The sequence below is a fragment of the Vicia villosa genome, linkage group LG5 (genome assembly GCF_029867415.1).
Source record: "Vicia villosa cultivar HV-30 ecotype Madison, WI linkage group LG5, Vvil1.0, whole genome shotgun sequence".
In the NCBI taxonomy this organism is placed as follows: Eukaryota; Viridiplantae; Streptophyta; class Magnoliopsida; order Fabales; family Fabaceae; genus Vicia; species Vicia villosa.
Genome location: NC_081184.1, coordinates 139882902 through 139900191, shown reverse-complemented (window position 1 = coordinate 139900191; position 17290 = coordinate 139882902). Strand labels below are relative to the sequence as shown.

Genomic DNA, 17290 nt, shown 5'->3' with positions numbered 1-17290 from the left:
TCATGTAAAATTGTTATGCAAAATATATTTTTTGGGTATGAGATAATAAAATATAAATTATAAGTTTAAAAATTAAATTTCTCAACAGAGACTTTTCAAAGTCAACTCCAAACATACATTAACATTCGGAAAACATGTTTGGCAAAAGAAGTATGGAAAAGAAGTACTGTAGATTTTTTATGTAATGTAAACGTTATCGTTTAATTATCGATTCTACTTAATAATTGATCATTTTAAATTTTCAAAAGCTTTAAGTAGGTCAGTACATCCTATTTTGTCACAATTTAACCTGATAAAACTTTTATAAGATTTTATTTAGTTATTATGCGGTAGACAGTCTTGCAAATAAAATCATTTCCTCCAGATTTTAATCATGTCACGCCAAGGTTATGTTTGGTCAAATTTTCCTTTTGCATGCTTCTCAGATGCTTCTCACGAACAAGTATTGTTCTATAAATTGGATGAAACCTACGCTTAGTACTCAGACCAAGACATTATAGAACTAGTTCAAATCAATGGCTTTTCCTCTCCATTTTGTTCAAAAAATTTCTCCAAACAAAAGCTCAACTATTATGGCTATCAACGTGTATGAACCCATGCATGCCCATTGTAGTTTCCGCAATAAAACCATTAATTGTACTCTTTCCTTTAACCAAATTAATATATCTAAAACTGCAAAAACCAAGGTATGGACCATTTTTTTGGAAAATTCATTTTTCTATTTATTTCGGAGTTTCATAATGTTTTGTAGCTAATCAAGCTTACTCTTTCAAATAATATTCATTTAGGAAACTCTTCATATAAGACATGCTAAAGCATTGGATGAAGTTAAGCGTTTATTTGTTAGCCAAAGTACAGATGAACGTTTATCTATGGTAGACTCAATCCAAAGATTAGGCATTGAATATCACTTTGAAGATGAAATTGAAGCAACTCTTCAAAGAAAGCATATGATGCTCAGATTCCAGAATATCCAAGGACTGTCACAAATCGCATTCCAATTTCGTATGTTAAGACAACAAGGTTATTACATTAGCCCAGGTTAGTTAAGATATTCGTTTAAATTGATAATTAAATATCTATATACGTCACAACTATACAACTATGTGTCTGAGTTTATAGTGGTTATTACTGTTTTGCAGACATGTTCAACATTTTCTTGGACAATAAAGGCAAACTCAAGGATACATTTTGTGAGGATATAAATGGTTTGATTGCATTGTTTGAAGCCTCTCAATTAAGCATAGAAGGAGAAGATTCTCTTGACATTGCAGGACAGTTCTGCCGCAAGTACCTTAACGAGTGGTCTTCAACGTTTCATGACCACCCTCAAGTCAATTTTGTTACACATACATTAATGTGTCCTACTCATAAAACTTTGTCCAGATTCACACCAACAATAATTCAATCACAAAATGTACCATGGACAAATTCTTTACAACAGCTTTCCAAAATTGATACTCAAATGGTTTCCTCTTTACATCTCAAGGAAATTTTCGCAGTTTCCAAGTGAGCACTACTTAACAATTTTCAAAATAAAAAAAAATTATATAATGACTATTACATTCACTTATTCATGGTATATAATTTATAGATGGTGGAAAGACTTAGGTTTGTCAAAAGACTTGGAATTTGCTAGAGATGATCCCATTAAATGGTATATGTGGACTATGGCGTGTATTCCAGATCCACGTTTCTCGGATGTAAGGATCGAGGTTACAAAGCCTCTGTCTCTAATCTACATCATTGATGATCTATTTGATAACTATGGAAACATTGATCAGCTCACTCTCTTTACAGAAGCTGTTAAAAGGTAATGATATCATGTGAATAATTCTCACTCGTATGTAGCATGAGTTTAATCTTTTTTTTTTTACGACGCAGATGGGATTTGGCAGCCGTTGAACAATTACCAGACTGCATGAAAATATGTTTCAAGGCTCTCTATGACACAACCAATGAATTTGCACTTAGGACACATCTCAAAACTGGATGGAACCCTATAAGTTCACTGATAAAATCGGTATGCAAAAAACTCATTTCATCGTGTCGAAATCTATGCATTAGTCCTATGTGTATGTTATCATCTACAACTATTTCTTTTACTTAATTTGACTCTTAATTACAGTGGATAAAACTCTTGAATGCATTTCTGCAAGAAGCAAAATGGTTTGCTTCGGGGCATGTTCCAACGTTAGAGGACTATTTGAAAAGTGCAATAGTGAGCACCGGTGTGCATCTGGTCCTTGTTCATGCTTTCTTTTACATGGGCCAAGATATAACCAACAAAACTGTTTCTATAATCGACGACTTCCCAACCATCATATCTACAACCTCGACAATTCTACGTCTGTGCGATGATCTTGAAGGAGACAAGGTAGAAATGAGTCACCAATTTTTTATATAAATAGATCAATTATTATTATGGATTAAAAAAGTTGAAATGATTATTGTAGGATATTAATTGTGATGGTAATGATGGTTCATATTCAAAGTGTTACATGAAGGATAACCCAGGAGTTTGTATTGGACAAACAAGAGAACATATGAGTAAACAAATTTCAGATGCATGGAAACAACTCAACAAAGAATGTTTGAACACAAATGAGTTACCATCATCTTTTACTAAACTTTGTCTAAATGCTGCAAGGATGGTACCTATGATGTATAGTTATGATGGTGATACTCCTTCAAAACTAGAGAAGTATGTGACATCATTGCTTTATGATGATTGTGACTACTTACAAAATATTCACTCCCCAACATATTATTTTTAGTTGAAAAAAAAGCATCATGGCATTCTACTTTTGTGAAGTAATCTTATATCCACACACACACACTATTTGTTGATATTGGCATAGTTTTAGTCAAATATGTTAGTTGCTATAAATTAAGAGTATTCTATCTGTATACATTTCCCTTTGTTGTATTTCTAATTAATTTCAAATTTCAATAATATGAAGTCGTTCTTTAATAATATGAGTGATTATGCCCTACAATAAAATATAGAAATTTTAAACTAATTCTCACTGTAGTGGGGTAACCTAGGTGAAATCAAAATGCAGAACAAGGCCGGTTCAACTTAGGTGAGCCATAAGGCGACTATTAAAATAAGATTTCTTTGTTTATCTACTATAATAAAATATTTGATTTTTAAAAGAAGTTCTAAGATTTTTTACGATTAATTTTTTTCGTATCTACTATGAAATTAATGTTAATTTTGGTAGTTAAATATTTACATTTTTTTTATCAAGATTGAATTATTTTTCAGTATAAAACATCATTTACTTACTAACTAAGCTAAACAAACACCACTGAATTTTAATTTTTTAAGGCCTAAGATACCTTTAAAAAAATTTAATTTTTTTGAGGCCCAAGGCGAGGGCCTAGCTCGCCTTACCCTTGGGCCGACCCTGAATATTCATCAATGATCAATGGGTCACGTATCCCCTCAGTTGGCAAATGAAGCAGTAGGAAAACCATGTGGTCACAAGTCTCTAATTTCTCAAAAATTCTTTTTATTTTTATTAAAAAATAAATTACATATTCTCTCGATTGAATAGTAAACCAATAGGATTTTTTTATTACGGACCTTTCAATTCTTTTTATTTTTATTTAAAAAATAGAAATGACCTATTCATTCTGTTGGAAGAAGGCCTAATAGAAAAAGTATTCGACTATCCCCTCGATTGTGGTACTTAACCGATAGAAAAATTGTCAATTTAATGTAATTATTACAGAAGCAATATTTTTAGAAGAAAATGAATAGCTGTTAGTGTGCTAGTTGTCCCATATTAATACCATATAATTGCTCTCTATTATGGTCTAGCTGTAAACATAGGATATTTCCAAAAGTATCAATTTGTATAGCTTAATTTTAGGAGAGGGATTTATGAGCCTCTTTGTATAAATATTTTCCAGATCAATGCATACAGGACAGATCAGAAAATTCTCTGTCACTGATTCTTTCATGGTATCAGAGCACGACAGGTTTCACTCAAAATTCTGAGACAATGTCTGATCATGAAGATATAACTGATCACGAAAGGAATTCTCCTACAAAGAGGATCCACAAAACGGTGAAGAAAACTCCATCACCGTATGATTTGAATTCCAATGATAATCCAGGAAACTTGATAACTCAAGTACGACTTCGAGGGGAGAACTATGAAGAATGGGCGCGTGCAGTGAAAATATCGCTGCGTGCTCGCAGAAAACGGGGTTTTATAGAAGGCACCATTGAAACACCAAAGGAAAACTCTGATCAAATTGAAGATTGGTGGACTGTTCAATCTATGTTGGTGTCATGGATTCTAAATACCATTGAAGCAGATCTTCGTTCCACCATGTCTTATGCTGAAAATGCAAAGGATTTGTGGATGGACATAAAAGAAAGATTCTCTACGGCGAATGGTCCCAGAATTCAACAGCTGAAATCCGATCTAGCAAGGTGCAAACAAGACGGTATGTCAGTTGCGACATACTACGGAAAGTTGAAACTGTTGTGGGATGAGTTGGCCAATTACGATCAAATCCCGACATGCAGTTGTGGTGGATGCAAGTGTGATATATCATCAAAAATAGAAAAGAGAAGAGAGGAAGAAAGAGTCCATCAATTTCTTATGGGATTGGATGATGCAATTTACGGGACTGTTCGATCCAATCTTCTAGCAACAGATCCGCTGCCCAATCTCAATAGGGTATACTCAACAATGATTCAAGAAGAAAGGGTGAGAATGATGACTAGAACCACAGAAGAAAGAAGAGAAGTAATGAGCTTAGCCGTTCAAACAAACAGACGTACAGTCAAAGGAAGAGGGGATGGAAAAGACAAGTTTTTGTCTTGTACACATTGTCATCGAGCAGGACATGACGCAGGAAGTTGTTTTCAACTTGTTGGTTATCCCGAGTGGTGGGGAGACAGACCAAAAAATGAAGGGAAAAGTGGTGGACGAGGCAAGTCACTGCAGCGAGCAGGAACTGGACAAGGAAGAGGAGAAATTGTGCGTGCAGCTGCAAATGCTGTACACACAAGAGGAACAAGTGCAAAAACTAGGGTTTTACACGGAGATGGCTCCGGCTTGGCTGGAATCAGTGCAGAACAATTACAATCGTTGGTAGGATTTCTGAATGCTCATAAAGAAAACTCCAATGACAAGATGACAGGTGAGTGTGATATGAATACATGGATAATTGACACAAGTTGTTCTAACCACATGACTGGAAACTTGAATCATATGCGAGAGATAAGAGATATTCAAAGTTGTTCGGTTGGCCTACCTAATGGAGAACATGCTTCTGCAATCAAAGAAGGAAGTATAGTGTTGGAAGGAGGGTTAAAACTTGCTAATGTTCTCTTTGTGCCAAAATTGAAATGCAACTTGATATCTGTTTCACAAATGATGGATGAATTAAAATGTGTCATTCAATTCACTGATAAGTTATGTGTTGTGCAGGACCGTACTTCGAGGACGCTGATTGGAGCGGGTGAACGAAGAGATGGGCTTTATTTTTTCAGAGGAGTTCGAAGAGAGAGAGCTTGCAAGACTGATGGACTCCATCTAATGGATCTTTGGCACAAACGGTTGGGACATCCTTCCTTGAAAATTTCAAAGTTAATTCCTCAAGTTAGTAGACACAGAGATAGCAATATAGTGAATAAAGCATGTGAAGTTTGTTTTAGAGCCAAACAAACTAGAGAGAAGTTTCCTTTGAGTCAAAATAAAGCTAGTAGTGCATTTGAATTAATTCACTGTGATTTATGGGGGGCATATCGGACTCCTTCTACTTGTGGTGCTTTTTATTTTTTAACAATAGTTGATGATTATTCACGTGCTGTATGGGTATATTTGTTGACTGATAAACGAGAAGTCTCGACAATGCTTCACAATTTTTTGGCTTTAGTTGAAAGGCAATTCAATAAACAAGTAAAAATATTTAGAAGTGATAATGGGACGGAATTCACATGCATGAGAAAGTTTTTTCTTGACCACGGTATAATTTTTCAAACATCTTGTACCGGAACACCCCAACAAAATGGGAGAGTAGAACGGAAACATAGACATATTTTAAATGTGGCACGAGCACTGCGGTTTCAAGGTAATCTCCCTATTAAATTTTGGGGAGAATGCATTCTAACCGCGGGATATCTAATTAACCGAACTCCTTCCACTATTCTGAACGGAAAAACCCCTTATGAAATGCTTCACGGACAACAACCTGAATATGAACATTTGAGAATAATAGGCTCCCTATGTTATGCTCACAATCAAAGAAGAGATGGTGATAAATTTGCAAGTAGAAGTAAGAAGTGTGTGTTTATTGGATACCCATATGGAAAGAAAGGATGGAAGCTATTTGATTTAGAAACAGAAAACATTTTTGTGTCCCGAGATGTTGAATTCATTGAAACTGAATTCCCTTTTGCTGTAGCTGCCACTTCACGAAATGATGCTCTTCCTAATAATTGGAATTTTGCAGAATCTATTCATGATGCAATTGATGATGTAGATGAAACAGAACACACACTTAGCATCCAAAGAAGTAATGATAAGGGAGTGGACAATAGAAGGAGTGAGTTGGATGTGGGGATTGAAGCAGGTACTTCACAGTATACAAACATAGATGAAACAATACTCTCATCCACTACATGCACCACATCAGTAAATGAGAAGGTTAATGACCAAGATGCTGATCCGCAAAACATGGAAAAGGAAGATACAACAGATACATCTATGTCAATAACCGATCCAATGTTAGGTAGAGGACACAGAATCAAACAGCCTTCTACTCGCTTACAACACTATGTGACGAATACTGCTAGAAGATTGAGCCCATCCAATTGTTCACTCTCTCCAAAGGCAACCTCAGGTGCACCCTATCCCATAACTAATTATGTGAATTATGACCGTTTTTCCATTGCACATCGTGCTTTTCTTTCATCTATTTCACAGGAAAAGGAGCCTATCAATTACACTAAAGCAATGAAAGATAATCGGTGGAGGGAGGCTATGCAAAGTGAAATACATGCACTTGAAACCAATGGAACTTGGACAGTAACAGAACTGCCACCCGGGAAGAAAGCACTCGGCTGCAAATGGGTGTATAAAATAAAGCATAAATCAGATGGAAGTGTAGAGCGGTTCAAAGCACGACTAGTAATCCTTAGAAACCATCAAAAGGAAGGGATTGATTATACAGAGACGTTTGCACCCGTGGTGAAAATGGTTACGGTTCGTACAGTGTTAGCCGTAGCAGCCTCACGAGATTGGGAATTACATCAAATGGATGTGCATAATGCATTTTTACATGGAGACCTTGAAGAAGTTGTGTACATGAAGCCTCCCCCCGAATTTCGTCCACAAAGTTCCGACACAGTATGTAAACTTAATAAGTCCCTATACGGACTTAAGCAAGCACCTCGTTGTTTGTTTGCAAAGTTGTCAGCTGCTCTGAAACACTATGGTTTTCTGCAATCTCGCTCTGATTATTCACTTTTTGTCTTACAAAAACCTGGGGTATACATTGTAGTGTTGGTGTATGTTGATGATCTCATTATTGGAGGTGATAATCATGATGCTATCACTGATTTTAAAGCCTATTTACATGATTGTTTTCATATGAAAGACTTGGGGATCCTTAAATATTTTTTAGGCGTTGAAGTGGCGCGATCCTCAGCTGGTATATTTCTTTGTCAACGTAAATATACTCTAGATATTATAGCCGAAACTGGGCTTATGGGAGCTAAGCCATCAAATGTGCCAATTGAACAGAATCATCGGTTGGCACTCACTACAAGTGTGTCGTTTCCTCATCCAGAACAGTATAGGCGATTAGTAGGACGCCTGATTTACTTGCGCTTTACCAGACCTGAGCTTTCATATTGTGTGCATGTTCTCTCCCAATTTATGCAGGAACCTAAAGTAGATCATTGGGAGGCTGCTCTAAGAGTAGTTCGGTACTTGAAAGGGGATCCAGTTCAAGGTGTTTTATTACGAAGGAACTGTGACATGCAATTGTCTGGTTGGTGTGATTCCGATTGGGTCGGTTGTCCTTTAACTCGTAGATCTCTTACCGGATGGTTTGTTTTCCTTGGCTCTTCTCCAATTTCCTGGAAGACTAAAAAACAGCAAACTGTATCTCGTTCCTCGGCTGAGGCTGAGTATCGTTCTATGGCAGCTATAACAGGAGAACTGAAATGGTTAAAAGGTCTTCTTGTAACTCTTGGTATTTCACATCCTCAATCTATGAAAATTCACTGTGACAGTCAAGCGGCGCTTCATATCGTCAAGAACCCGGTTTTTCACGAGTGAACTAAACACATTGAAGTGGACTGCCACTACATTCGTGACGAATATCTTACTGGGAATATTGCACCAACTTATGTTTCTACTCAAACACAACTAGCAGATGTCTTTACTAAGGCTATTGGGACCACTCAATTCACTTCCTTGTTAAGCAAGTTGGGCATATGTAATTTACATGCTCCAACTTGAGGGGGGGTAATGTAATTATTACAGAAGCAATATTTTTAGAAGAAAATGAATAGCTGTTAGTGTGCTAGTTGTCCCATATTAATACCATATAATTGCTTTCAATTATGGTCTAGCTGTAAACATAGGATATTTCCAAAAGTATCAATTTGTATAGCTTAATTTTAGGAGAGGGATTTATGAGCCTCTTTGTATAAATATTTTCCAGATCAATGCATACAGGACAGATCAGAAAATTCTCTGTCACTGATTCTTTCACAATTCAATTTTATTTTTATTTAAAAAATAAAAAATGACTTATTCCATCGGTTGAAAGATGACCCGATAGAAAAAGTACATGGTTATCCCCTCGGTTGTGTTACTTAATGATACGAAAGTTATCAATGAATATACATTTCTTTTTGGTTAGGGTATTTGATTGATATGGAAGATAACTTCCAAAACTTAATTCTAAAAGTCTCTATTTCATTCATCCACAAAAATACACTCAAAACAGGTAAACAAATTTCATAATGAAAAAAACCATAAACTGAAAACTCCATCTTCTCCATAAACAAAACTCGAAACTTCATCATTAATTCATCTTCTTCCATGAATGAAACAAAACTCGAACACCATTACTGCCAACACAACTTGAATGAAACTCGAAACAAAGTAAAGGAAATGAAAATTCGATCGTCTTTATCATCTTCATCGGCAAAGGAAACAAAACTTCTATTCAGCCACTCGAAACAAAACTTTATCCACCTCAACGGTTAATGACAATGTTTTCATCAGTAATAAACTTCACCTTCATCAGCTTGTTCATCACCTATTTGTCTTCTTCACCCTTTTAGGTAACATCCATGATGATCGACCATCCAAAGGTCTACTGACTGCCACCAACTTAAGTGTCAAATATATCATCTTGTACAAGATTGATGCTGCCAATTGACCACCTCCAATCATTGTTCAGGTATTACCCCCTAGCCTTGCTAGTTTGTTTTATCAAATAGGAACTAGGGTTGCGTTTGACTTTGGAGACTATGTGTTTGAGCAAGTGGTAAAAAATGTTGAATCCTATGTTATTAAGCTTCCAATTGACTTTCCTTCAATGATCTCTAGTATTTTGATTAAACAAAAACATGATATTGTGATTGCTAAAGATGAAATTGTCGTTCCTCCTAGTTTGTTGAATTTTAGTTACAAGTTATTTGTTGGGAAATATGTCCTAGACATTGTTATCCCTAACATTCCCAATTTTGATGAATCTGATATGACTGTTGGTGGTAATGTTCATGAAGTCCCGTCCATATCTTGTCGTATTGCAATTGGAAGCGATCTTCTTATGCAGGAATCTAAGGCCTTACATGAAATAATTGCTAAATCCACAACCAGAAAAGGTTTGGTTGATGGACTTATTCAAATGATGAATCCAAAGGATGAATCCAAAGGTTGCTCGTGCATCTACTTCTCAGGTTGCAGTGTAAGACGCTGAGAAAGATGTTGGGACATTAGGCGTGGAAAAAGACCAGGAAAGTAGTGATAGTGAATAAGAGATTGAGTACGAGATTGATTCTAATGGTGACACTGTTTACTCCTCCCATTTATTTGATGTCTGTTTATGAAGAACGTTAGTTTTATTTTGTCCTTTTGATAATTTGTTCTTGTAAGACATATGTAGGACATGATAATTGTTATGTTCATTATCCCCCTGTGTGGGATGGATTTCTTGATTCTGCTTATTGTAACACCCCTTACTAACCCCGCCGCAATATAAAACAAATATTCAGAGTACATGAAATAAGGGTGCCACAATTCATAATAAATAAACATCATTCAATCATGTCATGCATTCACTGAGGTAATCATCATAAATTAAAACGTTTCATGTTAACACAGCGAAAATTTATCAAACGGACTAAGTTTAACATCTTTAAAACTTATCCTTCAAAACATCAAAACATAGCGAGAGTTATCAAACATAAACTCTAAACATCGCGTCCCCAGTGTTACAACTATCAGAGCATGACACCTGACGCTACTAAAATAACTGACTCATGAGCTAATCCTCACCGAGTCGAACAGCCGCTATCCTCAATCTGAAAATGACAACATGTAAGGGTGAGTCTCATCATAATTAACAAATGTTATAAGGTTGTAAAGCAATAACACATCACAGTTGCATCATTCACCCAATTGTTTCATAAAAAGACATTCAAAACAAGCCAAACAACAACCAACACATCATCAACATTTACAACACTGGAATACCTCCAATCATGTTATAAATTATGCATATGTATGAACTGACACTATGCATGTGGTACCAACATCATCAAATGGGAATAACCCATGACTGATCCAACATCATTAAGATACGGCCCTGCCAGCACAGATTCCACACAATGGGAATCATGCCCTTCACTGATCCAACACACCCTTATGGATACAGTATCATCAATGAACATGAATGAATGCAACATATACAACATACTTATACCATCATCATCATCATCATCATCAACATCATCATCATCATTCAAGTATGTTCATATATATTAACATCATTCAATCACAATTCCATCATCATCATATATAAAACATACACGTACTTGCACCAATCATCATCATCAATAAGAACTAGCATACATATATTTTAATCATTCTAAAACCAATCAATCATCATCATATAGACTATTCTATAAGGTTCGTTTAGCTCGAAACGGCACATCAAACAGACCAACAGTTAAAAAGTTATGTATAGTTAAACTTTTTAAAATGTCCCAAACATCAACAGCATGCGGCGCCAGCTTGGTTCGCGGCGCGAACTGAGCGTCCCAAAAATCCTTGGCTCTCTGCCAAGCTATTCGCGGCGCAAACATCTGCACGCGGCGCGAAACGAGAAAAAGTTACGCCTTCGCGGCGCCTACACGGGTACGCGGCGCAACCTGTGCGTATCATAACTTCCTGGCATTCTGCCCACCTGTTCGCGGCGCCAACTCTATGCACGTGGCGCAAACCGACGATTTCAGAAACCCCAACCTGCAGAAAACAACATTCTACACATGCCAAATGCCCTCAAAATCACACCAGTACGAGTTTCAGAAAATGAACCACACATACAACACAATTTGCACATTAGTATACACAACTCAAGCATCAATTGACATCATAACATCATGCACCTCATGGATTCAACAAAGGATTAAAAGTCACACAAATTAACCCAATCCCTAAACATATCATATGACTCAATTGATACGAATTCCACATCTATTCTATGCTATTAGCCCCTAACCCGATAATAGATGATAATCAGATAAGTCCCCACTTACCTTAGCCAAATTCTTGAACTCTTCCCCTTTCTCTGCTTCTGCACTTTCACGTTCTTCCTCTCTTCTCCTCTTCTGCTATTTTCACGTTCTTTCTCTAATTTTCTTTTTTTCCTTCTTTTATGAAAAATAATAAAATTTAGTAAAAAGGCCTTGTGACTAACACCCCTCCTTTTACTAACACTACCTCGGCCCAACTCTATTATTTTCCATAATTTTTAGAGAAATGTCAAATAATTCCAATGAAATAATTTAAATCCCAATTAAATTAAATTAAGGAAAATTACGGATGTTACACTTATTGCCCTAGTGTGGGTTGGATTTCAGTGATCTCTGATGATGCCTTTTTGTCCCTTGCCTGGCTGGACAATTACCTTTCTGGTTTGTATGCCCTTATGAGCCTGAAAACTATTCTCATTTTTCCCCTTTGAGGCAAATAAGGGATGTAAGAAAATTACTTTTATTATGAAAGTAGTTTTCCATATCACTTGTGATATATATTTTTAACATGTTTTATGTTTGCTCCGGTGTGATCAGATGTATGTGTTAGAGTAAGCCTAATAGTCAATCAGTATTGGTTGTATATGATTTTTGTATCATGACCTTGATATATATTATCTGTTAATATATATACTTATTATTAGGCATTGTATTTATTATGCTGTTTAATGATTCGTTAAGTGTGAATTAATTGTGAGATCTCATTAAACATAAGGACATTATTCTTAAAGTATATGTAGTCAAGCTTGTGGTGTCGTTTTTTTTACCTCCCCGTTTCACTTGGGAGGACGGCACGCTAAACCCTTCACGCGAAATTTGGAAGGAGAATGCGCCCGTGGCGGGATGAATTTTATTTCAGTTCTTCCTACGATATCACACGAACTTTCTTATTTGTCCTACGAGTAGGAAAGGGGAAAAAAGATCTCAACTAAACCCTAGGAGTTTGCTAAGTGTAGGGATTACACCTAGACTAGAAATTCTGGAGTCCGGGAGGTCGGTTATACATAGGGAAGTGTTTAAACACCCTACATATCTGTAGTACTCTACAGGAACCTTCTCTGTGTCATTTGTGTTTGTGTTTATTGCTAATGATTGGGAAAGTTTCTCCTTTGTATTAGGAGAGGGAATTGAATTGATTAAAGAAAGACAGACAGATAGACAGACTGACTATTTTTGGTATTTTATTAGCTCGCTGAGATTCCTTGTGAACCTCATGCCTACATATCCCTAGTGGAAGTCAGAGCTTAATGTAGTTCGGGGAACTAACTAGGGAAATTAATTATTTTTGGTGCCTTGCTTGAAGCTCAAGGTTGAAGCTTGGAATTAAATCTCTGTTTACAGTAAAGAGACATGAAATTATCTCTACAGAGAGGTATTTGTACTATTCTACCACAAACATTTAAAGGAGTGACAGAATAACTGAATTCATTTCATTCAAGAGGGGGACCTTACTTGTGTATGTGCAAGTATACCAGTCAAATGCCTCTTAAATGAAAGAAAGATGCTCATCCAAATCAGGGAAAGTTACCACATGTCTGGGTTTTACTGCCAGCTCATGCCTTTCAAAATCCTAAATGGGAGACTTGATTAAAATTGAAATGAAATGTTTGTTTGTTTGAATGTGGTAGAGTAGTAAAAATATCTCTCTATGGAGATAAGCTATGTCTATCTACTGTATAAAAGATTTGACTTTTAGCTGGCTTGTATGAGGCCCAAGCTTGAGGCTTTTTGATTGATTAATTAATATTATTGACTCTGGGAGATGACTCCACTGGGAATTAATTACAGGGTATTTTTGTGTTCTGTACAAAGCCCAGAATTGAGGCTGACTCTACTTAGGGAGACTCTATTTGTGTGCCTTGTACAAAGCCCAAGGTTGTGGCTAACTGTTGAGGATAATTGAATGACTCTATTTTATGTGCCTTGTACAAAGCCCAAGGTTGTGGCTAACTCTAGCTAGGGGAAAACATTATTTTCTGCCTTGTACAAAGCCCAAGGTTGTGGCGGACTCTTAAAATTAAGTATGGATGATTATATGGGGAAAGATCCTAAGTGTTAGGAATTTTTGACACATGAAAGATATGGTTTATCTGCCTTGTACAAAGCCCAAGGTTGTGGCTACTGAGTGATGAAGGACTCACTGGGGAGACTCTATTATCTGCCTTGTACAATGCCCAAGGTTGAGGCTGACTCTTGACAGGGGAGTTTTATTGTTTGGGTGCCTTGTATGAAGCCCAAGGTTGAGGCTAACTGTTTTTGTTGGTTTTGACTCTACTGAGGAGGTTTTATTTATTAAAAGACTGTTTTTCTTTGGAAGCTAACCCTTTCCAGGGATTTGACTCAGCTGGTGAATTTGTCTGTTAAAAGACTGACTTTATCATGTTTTTTTTTTTGGAGGCTGACCCTTTCCAGGGGTTTTGACTCTTTTGGGGAAATTATCTCCTAAGAGAATGAAATTATTTATTAATTAATTTTGGAGGCTAACCCTTTCCAGGGGTTTTGACATTTTTAGACAGATGTTGGAGGCTAACCCTTTCCAGGGGTTTTGACTTTTTAGACAGATGTTGGAGGCTAACCCTTTCCAGGGGTTTTGACATTTTTGGACAGATGTTGGAGGCTAACCCTTTCCAGGGGTTTTTGACATTTTAAACAGATTTTTATTAATTGACTTCGGAGGCTAACCCTTTCCAGGGATTTTTGTTAAAATGATGGCAGAAAGATTATCTAGTGGAGACTTCTTGTTTAAAGCCCAAGATGAAGGCTGACACATGCTGAGGATGATCAAACATGGATCCTAGACTCTGCTAAGGAAGATTGATGAAGATGAGGGTGACAGAGACTGTCCATGTCTCTCATTCCAAAAGGTGTGCTCAATGCAAAATTGAGACAAACTTAGCTTGTTTAAAGTCTGGTTTTAATTGGAAGAAACTCACCAGGGTAGGCTAAAAGGTGACTAAAGACCTGTTCCTATGTTTATAAGAAACCTGATGGGTCCTTGTATACAAGCTCAAGAGGAAGCTGGAAATGCTTTTAAGAAGCCTGTGGGTCCTTGTACAAAGCCCAAGAGGAGGCTAATCGAGGGTCCTTGTTATAGCACAAGAGAAAGCTATGTGGTTTTGAACTTATTTTGGCTCTAAGTGTCATACCCCAAAATTTGCCCTCCATGTTCCACTCACAATGATTCAGAGTTCAAGATTCAATGCCAAAGCTTTGCTCAAACAATCCCCAAGATACACAGTCAACTGATTCAAACCTGAAGGTCAACTGCAATCAAGGCATGATTCAAATTATGATCATTGGTCAAACATCAAGTATAGAGGAGTATAACCATCATTTGATCAAGAATGATCATGATTCCATTAATAGAAACTCAGAGATGAACAAATGCAAAAAGGTTCAAATTAGGGTTTCTTAGGAGAAAGTCAACCCAACTTTGACTGGGCATAACTTTCACATGGAACATCAAAAATTCCCCACTCAAAGCCTATTTTGAAGGAAATTGGATTCCCTACAACTTTGTCTCTCACAAACCAGGGCTAGAAATGATTCATTTGAGAGATACAATGCAAAAGATTACAGGTCATTTTCAGGCATCCTTCAAAAGCAGTTTTTTCGCAAAGAGGATATGGTCAAGATAAAAGCTCCAAATGAAAAATATATTCCAAAGTGGCTTATAGAGGACCTCTTGAGGTTTCCAAAAAGTATTAGAACTCTCTCATAGCTTAAAAATTGAGTGAGATATGCTTGATCAAAGTTGGGTGATTTTGGAGGACCAAATGTGAAAAAAGAAGGTTCAAATTGAGAAACTTTGCAAATGGGCCTATGGTTTTATGATACAAACTTGGTCCACAAGTCATTAGCATGCCCAAAACAAAAAGCCACGAAATTTAACATATTGTTTGATTTAATATAATTTTTTTATTTCATTTTAATGATTTAATTAAGTGAAAAATCAAACATTATGTTAAAATGCTCATATAGGCCAATCCCAATCAACATAAATGGTAAAATATATTGCAATTTTCGTGCATAACCAAATGGGAAAAGATTTATACAAATTTTGGCCAAAATAGAAGGTTTTGAACCAAGAAGCAAAACAAATTTTCTCAAATTGGCAAGGGTGGATTCAAAGGGCCTTGGGCTTCAATCTTTAACCTAATTCCCTCTCTTATAAATATATAATACAAGGCAGGGGAATAGGGGTTGGAACATTCGAAGCAGAGAGACATCCAAGAACTCAATTTTCCCAAGGAACTCTCAAATCGATTTCTGCAAATTACAAAGTTTCAACCAGATTTAAAGAGTGAAAAAGCTTCCTTGAAGGTTCCTGAAGGTGACTGAATATTGGCATAGCATCAGCAACCCCAGATAACCTCCATTAAAGCCACGGTAAGTTTCACTAAAAACTGAATCGATCGCTTGAATTCTTGCCATGTTATCGTATTTTGGTTGCATATCCTGTTTTGTCATGGTGTTGTGAATGTTTCTGAACCGGTTGATTAAGTTTTGGGCGCTTAAAACGTATTCGGCCATTGAAGGCCGAATTAGGGTTTCCAAGTTTGAATTTAGGGTTCTGCGTTTTGGTTAAAATTGGAAGAAATTGGGGGCATAATTGAACTCAGGGATCTTGGACGAAGAGAGGGAGAGGGTCGCGAAACGTTTTTGTTGTGTATACGTGATTTTTACATTGCAGGGTTAAAAGGCTACGAGCAGATTGGTAGCAAATTCGTAGCTAAGGATATGCAGAAATTGCAGGCTGGTTGGGGACGATGATGATGTGTCATGACGCCATTGGGTCATTCAAACTGCGCGCGCTTTATTTCCATTGCTGTTCATTTTTTATTTATTATGCATTGAACGAGTGTGTTAAACGCATGAGGCATGTGGTTGGAGCGGTAATGAAACCTTTGTGTGAGAGGGAGAGTGTGGGTTCGAACCCCACCTCCCACATTATTTTTATTGAAAAGCTGATTTGTTGTTCCTATGCGCCTATGATCCTATAGAACACCATACACCTCAAATCCGGACCTTTAATCCACCATTCAGCCAGATCCAATGCCCAGGATTGATCCTTATACCATGTGCTATACCAATGCCCACATTGAATTAAAATCCTAACAAACTAAATTAAATTTTGATTAATTTACATATTTTATTTAAATTCCTTTTTAAATATTTATTTATATAATAATAATTTATTTTTATAAATAAATTAATATATGACATAAATATTAAAGTGCCAATTTATTGTTCGTCCCGATTAAATCAATTAATCGCAATGGGCAATAATGAATTTTAATTAAAATGTTATTTGATTAAAATATAACTAATTTCTATTTGATTAAATGGTTTCGACTATCTTATTAGTCGCGATGATTAATCTTTCTATTTTTCTAACTTTAATTCGTTATTCTTTTTAATCGAATCAATCGATTACGAGGGGTAACGATGCAAACTAATTATTAAATTATTAAAGAATACTTA

The 17290-nt window shown here is 36.3% G+C and overlaps 1 protein-coding gene across 1 annotated transcript; it reads left to right on the top strand.

Annotated features, from left to right (window-relative positions):
• Nucleotides 1–500: 500 nt before the first annotated feature.
• LOC131607544 ((3S,6E)-nerolidol synthase 1-like) lies at nucleotides 501–2963 on the top strand. Its single transcript, XM_058879538.1, has 7 exons — nucleotides 501–686; nucleotides 789–1041; nucleotides 1143–1509; nucleotides 1595–1813; nucleotides 1885–2023; nucleotides 2129–2377; nucleotides 2457–2963. Exons 1-7 carry the CDS (start codon nucleotides 516–518, stop codon nucleotides 2775–2777), a joined length of 1719 nt encoding a protein of 572 aa, XP_058735521.1. The 5' UTR covers nucleotides 501–515; the 3' UTR covers nucleotides 2778–2963.
• Nucleotides 2964–17290: the final 14327 nt, after the last annotated feature.

Bases quoted from the DNA above. Each gene is read 5' to 3' on its own strand.
- LOC131607544 (XM_058879538.1), top strand. From the start codon at position 516: ATGGCTTTTCCTCTCCATTTTGTTCAAAAAATTTCTCCAAACAAAAGC. The intron at 1,042-1,142 runs GTTAGTTAAGAT...ACTGTTTTGCAG, and splicing joins AGGTTATTACATTAGCCCAG to ACATGTTCAACATTTTCTTG. The intron at 1,510-1,594 runs GTGAGCACTACT...TATAATTTATAG, and splicing joins GAAATTTTCGCAGTTTCCAA to ATGGTGGAAAGACTTAGGTT.